The 11,037-nt window shown below is 43.8% G+C and overlaps 3 protein-coding genes across 5 annotated transcripts in view; 1 reads left to right on the forward strand and 2 right to left on the reverse strand.

Annotated features, from left to right (window-relative positions):
• si:dkeyp-110g5.4 (uncharacterized protein LOC561637 homolog) overlaps positions 1-11,037 on the reverse strand; it is an 18,428-nt gene that overhangs the window by 6,426 nt on the left and 965 nt on the right. The window lies entirely within an intron of this gene.
• Positions 552-7,575, reverse strand: lrif1 (ligand dependent nuclear receptor interacting factor 1). Of its 2 annotated transcripts, XM_034875826.1 has the most exons (4): positions 7,114-7,575; positions 3,509-4,964; positions 2,222-2,275; positions 552-1,525 (listed from the first exon to the last, which is right to left on the reverse strand). In XM_034875826.1, exons 1-4 carry the CDS (start codon positions 7,149-7,151, stop codon positions 701-703), a joined length of 2,373 nt encoding a protein of 790 aa, XP_034731717.1. In that variant the 5' UTR covers positions 7,152-7,575; the 3' UTR covers positions 552-700. The 2 variants fall into 2 exon arrangements, with proteins under 2 accessions (XP_034731717.1, XP_034731718.1); XM_034875827.1 differs by lacking the exons at positions 552-1,525; positions 2,222-2,275 and adding an exon at positions 2,283-2,919 and having other exon boundaries at positions 3,164-4,964.
• LOC117948272 (DENN domain-containing protein 2D-like) overlaps positions 9,840-11,037 on the forward strand; it is a 30,585-nt gene continuing 29,387 nt past the window's right edge. Inside the window, exon 1 of the mRNA XM_034877848.1 lies at positions 9,840-10,043. Coding sequence (XP_034733739.1) covers positions 10,014-10,043 — 30 coding nt within the window. The 5' untranslated portion in view covers positions 9,840-10,013. The remainder of the gene's footprint in view (positions 10,044-11,037) is intronic.

Genomic DNA, 11,037 nt, shown 5'->3' on the forward strand with positions numbered 1-11,037 from the left:
GGGGGGATGAGAGGGGAAACAACAGAGCAGGAGGAATGAGCAAAATATCAGATCAGGGGGAATGAGAGGGGGAAACACCAGAGCAGGAGGAATGAGAGAAACATCAGATCAGGGGGAATGAGAGGGGAAACAACAGAGCGAGGGGAATGAGAGGGGGAAACACCAGAGCAAGGGGAAATTAGAGGGGGAAAATAGCAGCAGATATACATTTTTTTTTAAATTTATATAATTTTTTAATTATTACAATATACATTTTTTAAAGATTTTTTTGGGGGCATTTTTGCTGCCAACTATTGAGATAATTGAATAATCGTTTTAAGTCTTTTTTACTTAATTAATTTATAAAACGTGAATATTTTCTAGTCTCTTCTCTCCTCCGTGACAGTAAACTGAACGTCTTTGAGTTGTGGACAAAACACAGGCCGAACAACGAATCGAGTCATCAAGAAAACAACTTGTTGACTCCAATTAGAAACGCATTAGAGCCCGACCGATAGAGGATTTTTAAGGCCGACACCGATACGAATATTTGGGAATATATCGGCCGGGCTCTAGTCAGCTAGAGCCAGAACTTTACTTGCGTTGGTCCTCGTTTACTCTGACTAACACAAAAAGTAGTGACATGTTTTATGCTAAAAATAAAACCCATTAACTTTGTAATTAGAGTTTAAAATAGTTGATTGCTCGTCTCAGCTCTCATTCAGTGTCTCATCTCCTCTAAAGCTGCTTCCTGCTCTTTCAGAAGCTCTTTGATTCGTCTGATCTCATCGCAGCGTTTCAGTTCGTTAGAGTCCGAGGACAAACTGTCTCTGGCCGGACCCTCGTCCGTCCTCCTGCCGCGCTTGTCCTTCACTTTTAGACAGCTGGTCCTTCCAGCTGTTTTCACAGCTTTACTCACAGCCTTTGTTCTCCTCCCTTTTTTACTTGTCTGCTCGGTCGCCCACGCCCAGTCGCCAGGCTCCTCCCACTTTGGGTCTTGAGCACCGGGGACGCAACAGGGACACATTGTGCGCTTCCTCGTCCGTCCCATTCTCCTTGTGTTTGCGTTCAGATACGCACACGTCTGAGTCTGAGTCCGGCCGGCTGCGTCCTGCGCATTCGGATTGTCCTTTTCATCCGTGCCGAGGAAATCCTCTTCTATGGGTTCCACGTAGCCAAACGCCGGCTCGGTTTCGAGATCTCGCGGGTCCCCCGGTTCGCGTTTGTTCTTCACAACAGGAAGAGGTCTCGTGTCCAGCTTGAAGTGTGAACATTTGAGGGGTTCGGTGTGGGTGTGAGCACTCGGAGGGGCAGAGCCTTCTAACAGTTCCTGTTCAGTTTTTACTTTTGCACACCCGTAGCTTTCATGTGGACCCTTAAGGTCCTTGAAAGAAGGACCAGACCCAACTGGGGCACCGTCAATCCTCTGCAAGCAAACTCTCACATCCGCCATTATCCCAAACATCTGTCGCAGCAGATTATCGTCCATTTGCTGGGATTCTGGTGCCGGCGAAGACGTCCAGCTGGTGGCGGGATTGGCAGAGCTCTGCAAGTTGCAAAAACAGAACACTCTTTAAATCAGAGATCTTCAACAGGGGGTCCGGGACCCCTAGGGGGTCTTGAGAGTAACTGCAAGGGGGGCCGCCAAATTGTTGTACCATGATTTAAAAAAATAAAAAAATAAATTAAAATATAAAATACGTCTGAAAATATAAATTAAAAAATGTTAATGTACATTGATGATGGGCTTACTGGCCTACAGCTGCTGAATATAAATGGAATATTTACTATTCCTATCCATGTAAACAGCTTACATGTAGTCAGAATATTGTCTTTTTCTGAATAAGAGCAAAAATCGGACTGATAATGTGCATTTAAACCTAGTTGTAATACCCCCCAAAAAGGTATTTTAACTGGTAAAAGTAATGGATGCGTTGTAATCTGACATATATAACCCTTATTATCCAAAGCAGGTAATTTAGAGGCAAAACAACCTTTTAGTGACAAGGTAGGGGCTGGGATCACTTTTTGGCAAAATTGATGGATTTTTTTATAATCTAGGGTTAGGGACGCTTGCGCACACACGTCAATCACGTTTGGACACAAGACCGGTCTACTCATTAGCATCGCTCTAAACCTTGTTAATGTCAATGTAAATGCAAAAAAATTGGCTTCAAATCGGACTAATAATGAGCATGTAAACCTAGTCAATGTGGAGAATATACAATAGAAGTGCCCTCACCTTCATATTGGGGGTGTCCATCGCTTCTGTGCTGCTGTCAGAGTTGTTGGGATTGGCTGGACTCTCGTGGACCTCCATGCTCTCCGACTGCTGACCGGCGGGGCTCTGCTGACTGGTAAAGCTCGGACCCTCATTATTCTGCGTGTTCATCGCTGCTGAACCACAAACACGCGTCAAGTCTTTCACGGTGTTGACTGATATGCTCCCGCCAGGTTGTCTTCTTCTATCAGCGTCCGTTGTTCCATCCAGGCTCTTCCGGTCTGCCCCGGAGACTGGATTTGCAAGGGCGTCGCAGTGCTTGGTAGCACCTTCTCTCTCCGCAACAACCCGAAGAATCTCTGAACTGATGGAAAAATTTGCAGGATCAAGAACCGGAGCCGTGAAGCTGTCCTCGTCTTCGACTACCCACTTAATGGGGCTGTTGGGCCTTTGTGAAACCTTTGGAATTAATTTTAAATGTGGCTTTTGACCTTTTGGCGGTCCACTTGAATTAGCATTTGACATTTTGCAGAGGAACTTGAGCGTGTCGAGTGCCGAAACACTCTGTGGACTGGCAGTTGTGACGGGCGGTGACGTGTAGACCACACCGGCTGAGCCTGAACTCGGAGAGGAGTCGGCTGGCGAAGGAACAATAGGTCTCTTGACACGAGGAGGTAGTTCAGATGCTGGGACTGTTGGGCCTGCTGGTACTGCAGGGACTATTGGGACTGCTGGGACTGCCGGGATTGCTGGGACAGCTGGGACTGCCGGGACTATTGGGACTCCTGGGACTGCTGGGACTGCCGGGACTATTGGGACTGCTGGGACTATTGGGACTGCCGGGACTATTGGGACTCCTGGGACTGCTGGGACTATTGGGACAGCTGGGACTGCCGGGACTATTGGGACAGCTGGGACTGCCGGGACTATTGGGACTGCTGGGACTATTGGGAGTGTTGGGACTGCCGGGAGTGTTGGGAGTGTTGGGACTGCCGGGAGTGTTGGGACTTGTGCATTAGGTAGAATCTGAAGGTACCGTCCTCTGGGGATAGCTGGAGCTTTCACTGTGACTGGAAGTGGACCTGGAAGTCTTCCTATCTTCTCAGTGTTTGCCGCCGGTGTTTCCATCTGAGGTATGACGGCGATTATATTGACTTTCTGCTGCTGTAGAGGAAGATCCAAACAGACTTGATTAGGGATGACATTCACGAGGGAAATCTGCTTCCCGACAACTTGCTGAGCGGCAGAAGGACTCGACGCTGCCTTTTTCACCATCTGAACAGCTGCTGGGGCAATTATCACGCAATCTGCTGGACTTTTTCTTTCTACATTAACTTCCACGCCCTTCGATTGTTGGGTGGCGGTGCTCCGCCGACTGCTAATGTTGGGACCCTCGTTATTCTGCGTGCTCGTTGCTGCCGAACCACAAACACGCGGAGCGTTTTTAACGGTGTTGACGGACATGCTGTGGACAGGTTTTCTTCTTATAAGCGTGCCAGTTGTACCATCTGGGCTCTTCTGTTCTGTCCCACTGTTCGAGCCGCTCGTACCCGTCTTGTCTGTTTCCTTCACAGGTACCATTTGTGTTTTTTGTCTCAAATCTCGTGTGGACTCAGAGTCGGTCCTGGGGGGGATATACGACACAAATATCACATTGTCTTCTTCCGGATGAGTGGCCGCTGACGTGTGAACAGACGCCGCTGTCTGAGACGAATCACTGTGAGCGTCGTCGTCACAGAGATCAATAACTTCATGCGACCCTTTCGGGATCATTATCCGCACGCCCGGCCTTTTCTGAGGTGAAACCGACTCAAGTGATTGTTGGGATGAAGGCACGGTGGTTTTGTTGAATTCACTACTTCTTCCCGCTGCTGTGGGCGAGTCCCTTTTTCCCGTTTTCCCAACAACTGAAACAATATCTGGACTGACGGAAGAAATAACAGGATCAACCCCCGGAGCCGTGAAGCTGTCCTCTTCTTCGATTACCCACTTAATGGGGCTGTTGGGCCTGTGTGAAACCTTTGGAATTAATTTTAAATGTGGCTTTTGACCTTTTGATGGGAATCCACATGAAGTAGCATTTGACATATTGCAGAGGAACTTGAGCGTGTCGAGTGCAGAAACACTCTGTGGACTGGCAGTTGTGACGGGCGGTGACGTGTAGACCACACCGGCTGAGCCTGAACTCTGAGAGGGGTCGGCTGGCGAAGGAACAATAGGTCTCTTGACACGAGGAGGTAGTTCAGATGCTGGGACTGTTGGGACTGCCGGGACTGCAGGGACTGCCGGGAGTGTTGGGACTTGTGCATTAGGTAGAACCTGAAGGTACCGTCCTCTGGGCATGGCTGGAGCTTTCACTGTGACTGGCAGCGGACCTGGAAGTCCTCCTGACTTCTCCCTGTTTGCTGCAGGTGTTTCCATCTGAGGTACGACGGCGATTAACTTCCCATTCTGTCGCTGCGGTGGAGGCTTGTTTGGTGAACTACCGAGATCCAGACCCACTTGATTAGGGAAGACGTTAATGATCGAAACCTGCTTCCTGACAACTTGCTGAGCGGCAGGAGGACTCGGCGCTGCCTTCTGCACCGTCTGAACGGGTGCCGGGGCGAAGTTCATGTCGACGGCTTTCTGTTGCGTCTGACCCGTCTTACTTATTTGAGAATGGAAAAACTGCCCGTTGACCATTTGTACAGGAATCAGTTTCATGATGTTCTTTCCGTCGGCTCCGACCGCCGGTATCGCCTGGTAGAAGACACCGGTCCCACTGACAAAAGACAAAGAAAAACGCAGAAAGATGTCAGTCAAGAACAGTAAAGACTGAAAGGGAAACACATAGTTAAATCTTACACTGTTAGAAAAGTCCGTACAAATCCGGGCTAATATAGTACTGTGTTAATACAAAAGAGTTTTCACATGTTTTTCCCGTATTTTGATTTTCTAGATTAACAGAAATATCTGTTAATAAAAAGGTACAGGGTATATACTGTAAATCTACTGAATTTTTCCAGTTTTGGATGAACAGACGTGTCCGAAAACTTTACGTAATAAAAGGTACTGGTGTGAAGGGTCTGGCGCAGGTGCGTTTACGGCGTTTACCAATCCACTTTTGCTAGTTTGGCAGCAGAATAAAAGGGTCCATGCACCAGGTGCATGGTTCAAAAGGGTCGTACATAGTGTCATTCATTAATCAGAGGTGTGTTTTGGGCGTGACATGCAATCAACCAATCAGAGGACATCTCCCATTCCCTTTAACAGCCAGGACCTCAGTGCATTGGTATTAAAATGGAGGATAGGCTGAGCAGGAAGGAGAAGAAACTGAGCTACTTGTGCGTTAAGTGAAAGTGCGTGACCAGATCATATACATGTGTAGAGTATTTACACATATATATATATATATATATGAAAAACACATATATCAACATGCATTTACTGAATATATATAAAATAATGAGACGCTGCGTTATTGACTTTACACCAGGTTATTGTTGGTCAATGGGGCTAACTATTTTCGAGATGGAGTCACAGGTAAGTTCGTGACCACGTTTATTGCAATAAATTGAAAAATGTTAAAGCAACAACAACAAAAACTTTAGCCATAGCTAGAATATAGTTTGCCGATTTCTGGAGGGGATTTGTAGTTTGCGTATAATCTGCATTTGTTTAATAGACGGACATATATATTGAAGTATTTCATTCATCAGCTTGATAGTCTGCATTTATCTGGTATACATATTTTCCTTAAGTATTTTCTTCCTTTGTATGACCGCTGTTACTGTTTAGTTAAAAAAAAAATATATATATTTCAAGTATTTTATTCATTCATCTTACTGTTTAGTTTAAAAATATATATATATATATATATATATATATTTTTTTTAAGTATTTTTATTCATTTGCATGATAGTTGACGCAAAAAGTAATAAAGATATTTTTTAAAGTATTTTATTCCAGGAGCAAGCTTTTATTTTGGAAAGTAAAAGCTTGGGAGACAGCAATAGGCGGGATGGCGTGACATGGGACGCTCCAGGCTGCAGCCATACAGCCTTGGAAAAACAGCCCTGTTTTCGGCTTTTTAAAGACTTTATTTACCTTATGAAAAAGGAGAATTTTCATAACACTTCTTCCTTCAGTTTATCACAAACATTGAACTTCAGCACACCTGGCGATACATGACAGGAAGTGGACATAACACACCTGTAAAGTACCTAAAGCTGAGATAATGAGAGGAAGGAGTGAACATCTTAAGATGTAAACACCGTTGAATTAAAAATTAGGTACACTAATATTAATATAACCATCATGTTATAAGCAAGATTAATGATATAAAGTAATTTTGAGGCAAAACAACCTTTCAGTTATAAGGTAGGGATGGTATCACTTTTTGGCAAGTGCAAAAGTGCCTTTTATTAAAAAGGTTTTTTAACTAGTAGGAGTAACAGAAGGGTTATAATTTGACAGATATAACCCTTATTAACGATAGCAGGTAATTTGGAGGCAAAAACAACCTTTTAGTGACAAGGTAGGGGCTGCGATCACTTTTTGGCAAGTGCAAACGTGCCTTTTAGGGGTGATAATGCCCCCCCAAAAAGGTGTTTCAACAGGTAAAAGTAATGGAAGGGTTATAATATGTCAGATATACCCCTTATTGAGGAAATTTGGAGGAAAAACAACCTTCCAGTGACAAGGTAAGGGGCTGGGATCACTATTTGGCAAATTGGATGGATTGTTAATAATGGGGACGCTCGCGCACGTACGTCAATCAATCACGTTTGGACACGAGACCGGTCTACTCATTAGCATCGCTCTACACCTTGTAAGTGTCAATGTAAATGCAAAAAAAAAGGCTTTACATCGCCCCCCCCCCCCCCCGCTTCTCAAACCAAAGTCCCAACGGTGACTGTAACCATAGTTACCTGTGAACAGACTCCATGTTTTTCGTAGCGGGAAACATCGTGAAACCACTTGAAGCTGCCTTCCCATCCAACAGCAGCTTTGGTGAGTCTCGAGACACAACAATTCCCGTCACGTGCGCGTGTTACTCCCGTTAGCTACGCAGAGACGTTGCCTATAACAACGCGGGGGCCAACCGTCGACTAGATAAACCCCCGTTTGACTCGCACCGTCAACATGTCTCACTCGACCTTTTTCTTCTGGGACTTCCGTTTCTTGATCGCGTCCGTTACATTCAACTTCCGGTCTGTTACAGCGATTTGGTTCCGGGTGGTTGGTTGCATGGTTCCGGAAGTAAAAAAAAAAAAGAAATCCCATTACTTTCCGTCATAATGATTTCGATTATTAGCCATAATGTCTAGAAGCATCCATGGTGGACTGAACAACACGAGTAGTGAGATTGTGAAACGAAGGTTTCTGCTCCTGTAGAAGGTAGTCCGGAATCAAATCAAGCTTTGTTTTGGGGCTTGTTACTAAAGCGTAGTTGCTTATTTGGGCTTGTTACTGAAGCGTAGTTGCTTATTTGGGCTTGTTCCCAGCTTGTCCTTGCTGGTTCCCTCGGTCCCGCCCCTTTCCCAATACACACTACAGACAGCAGCGTTATTTCTCGCCCACTTCCTGCTTCCCATTGGCTCTGACCCAGATGGCAACGAGTACTAGCCAATCAGAGGCTGACCCGGGCAATCTGTTGTTTTATGGTTAGGAAAATGCGCGGGAAGAAATATAACAAAGGCTTTTTTGAGAAAGAGAAAGAAGTAAAAGAATGGATTCAACCCTTCGTGGTGAACAACTCAAAATCACTGTGAAAAGTGTCTTTATTTGATATCCCATCAGTTTTCTAATGTTAAACAATGTTAAAAGGTGGTTTAACGCCCTCCTGTGATCATTGTCCTGAAGCTAAAAATACTCTACCGTGTGTAAAGTTTACCAATCTGTCCACGCGGATTGTAAATACGTGCATTCAGTTTTATTTACTTTTCTCTTCCAGGATCTTAAGTCGCTTGTTTTGGGCTTGTTTTCACAGGCCTGGTTGCGTGTTTGTCTCGCGAGATCTGGCAACACTGGTTGCCGCCGTAAATAGTATAAGAAATGGACAATGTGACGCCGTTGTGTCAACGGAGACTGTTGAGTTTAAAAAAAAAGTTAAAACAATGTTCTGTAAACAACGTGTTTCTGTTTCGTGTACTCTGCAGCCAGGGTAGGGTGACCAGACGTCCCCGGTTTTGGTGACTTGTCCCCGGCTGGATCTGTCCCCGGTTTGGTGACTTGTCCCCGGTTTTCACTGTGACTGACAGACCCGAAATTTGAATGAAAGAAAGAAAACACCAACCAAACTTAGCCGATAGTCGCTCAAGAGCCGGCGCTGCTCAGAGCTCAGAGATGGTTTAGAAAGCCGTATTTTACGATGCTAACATCACTGATTATTTACATGGAGTGTGGTGGGTTTAGCGAACGCAATTTCGCAGATTTTATGTTTAAAAAAGGATCTTAATCTTTAACAGAAAGGTCGACCTCCTTAGAAATCCTATCCATAATGTTGTCAGACACTTAGAATATTAATCTGAGTCTGTTAGCAGCAAAACGAGCACTTTAATGAACGTAAATACAAGCTGGACAATTATCCCATTAACTTCCACTGTAGCTTGTTTCTCTGCTGCCGACTGCAACGTTTTAATATTGCGTCAATGTTAAAGGAAAATATTTCCTCAATAGTTTATTGTATCCGATGCTCAATGAGCTGTTGCAGAAACAAGCCTGAAGCAATAAAGCTAAAGCTGTAGTTACAAAAATGTAGTTCAGTAAACATTACAACATTCCTCTCTGAGGTATAGTGGACTATAAGTATGAAGTAGTAGCAGGGGGAGTCTAGGATCAGACCTTTATGGGGGGCGTTTTTTTTCAATGTTTGTCAGCTTTTTGACGTTTTCAACACTACGTAACACTAACTTATGAACTTTAGTTTTACAGTTATTTTTGGAATTTATGGTCAATAAACCTCATTTATAGGAAATTATACCTAATGTTTGAGTTACAAAAGCAGAAATTGGATACTCACAAACGGAAATATGTCCACTTTTATTATTTCGAAACCACTTCACTTCACTTTCAAATGCTATAAAATTGAATAATTAATGAAAGGAGATAATGTACTTGCTAAAGAGCACCTTGGTTGAGGCTTTTTTATCAATGTTTTTAACTTTTTCTTACGTTTTTGTCCAGTATTTTAACGTTTTTTTCCGATATTTGTCACTTTCTTTGACGCTTAACACTACATAACACTGACTTATTAACTTTAGTTTATCATTTGTAGGAAATTACACCTAATGTTTGAGTTAGAAAAGCAGAAATTAGGAATTATTGAGACTAAAATTAAAGGAATGGATGTTGATGATAATCACAGACTGGAATATGTCAACTTTTACTCAATACTATTTCAAAAACACTTCCATTTGTTTTACAATGCTATAAAATTGAATAAGACGCCCCAAAATTAAGGAAAGTAGAGATTTGTACTTGGCAAAAAGCGTTGGGTGGAATCAATCATGTTATTTTGGGGAATTAAAAAGAACATTGATATAGGACAACATGAGGACAACATGAGGGTTAACTGGAGCTGACGAACAGGTTTCACTGCTCCGTGCACACACATACACGCCCAAATATGTCACCTTTGGTCTGTCATTGAAAGAGGAAATCCCAGCCTGAGACTACAGTCTGCACTTCCTCATCCTCTTGCTGCTTCGTCGTCGCTAACAACAGTTGTTTACACTTCCTGCATGTGCTGCGGAGGAATGAAGTGGTCACATAGCATTTGACAAGTTGTAACGTTAGATAATTTTATTCATCTGCTCGGCCGAGACAAATGGACCCGACGTCACAGCAAGCGCAGGTGGTAAGCCAGCTCCTTTCACGCACCACGCTCTCTGGGGTTTGAGGCTGCTTCACTTGTCTGAACAGGCTCAACTGTGATTAACTTGACACCTGTCTTTTTTAATTTTTTTATTTAATGCTCACTTTTGGTTTGATTCACTGAGATCAGCGTCTGGCAGGTAGCACGAACGGGGGTGCGATGAATGCTCTTTCGGTTGCAATCTGAAAAACCAGAAGAAAAAGTTAAAGAGTGAAATTTAAACATAATATACAGACTGAGAGTTTCTGTGAAGGTCACATGACGGGAGGAATAGAAACCTTTTACCATAACAACTTCACTTTTACTTCCTGTGGTTAGGGCTGCTTTCCAATGCACACAATTTTGATAATGTGTGTGTGTGTGTGTGTGTGTGTGTATTTATGACTTAGTGGGTAATTGTGTGTGTAACATGACATTTCCCCCAACATATTGGTAACCTATTATCTGCAATATCAGCTTCCTGCCCACCTGTCTCAACTCGCAAAGCTTTCCATTTCAACGTTAGTACAAAAGTGCTGCATCCAGATTTGAGTGTCAGGGTCTAACCTTCAGCATGGGGCCGCGGGTTGGAGTCTAACCCGGGCTGTTGCAGTAAGGACTGAGTCTTAGTACATGGGGGCGCACGCTCAACCAGGTGAGCTGCCAGGGCGCCCCCACCAAGATTAAAATAGACTCAGACCAACATTTACATTAAATGGCCTAAGCATTCGTTACATGTTGGCCACGTGTCATTACTTTGAATTCCTCATGGGGGTGACAGAAACTATAGCTTTCACTTAAAGTGCTCATTTTGTGCTTTTTAACCTCTTAACTCTATTGTGTTATATGTCTTTTTTGTGCATGTTCTAGGTTTACATAGTGAAAAAGCCCAAATTCTCCCCATGAGAGAGAGAGAGAAGTCTGAAGTCTCTTTTATATAGACCTTAGTGGTCCCTAATACTGTATCTGAAGTCTCTTTATATAGACCTTAGTGGTC

This window comes from Etheostoma cragini, chromosome 7 (assembly GCF_013103735.1).
Source record: "Etheostoma cragini isolate CJK2018 chromosome 7, CSU_Ecrag_1.0, whole genome shotgun sequence".
NCBI lineage: Eukaryota > Metazoa > Chordata > Actinopteri > Perciformes > Percidae > Etheostoma > Etheostoma cragini.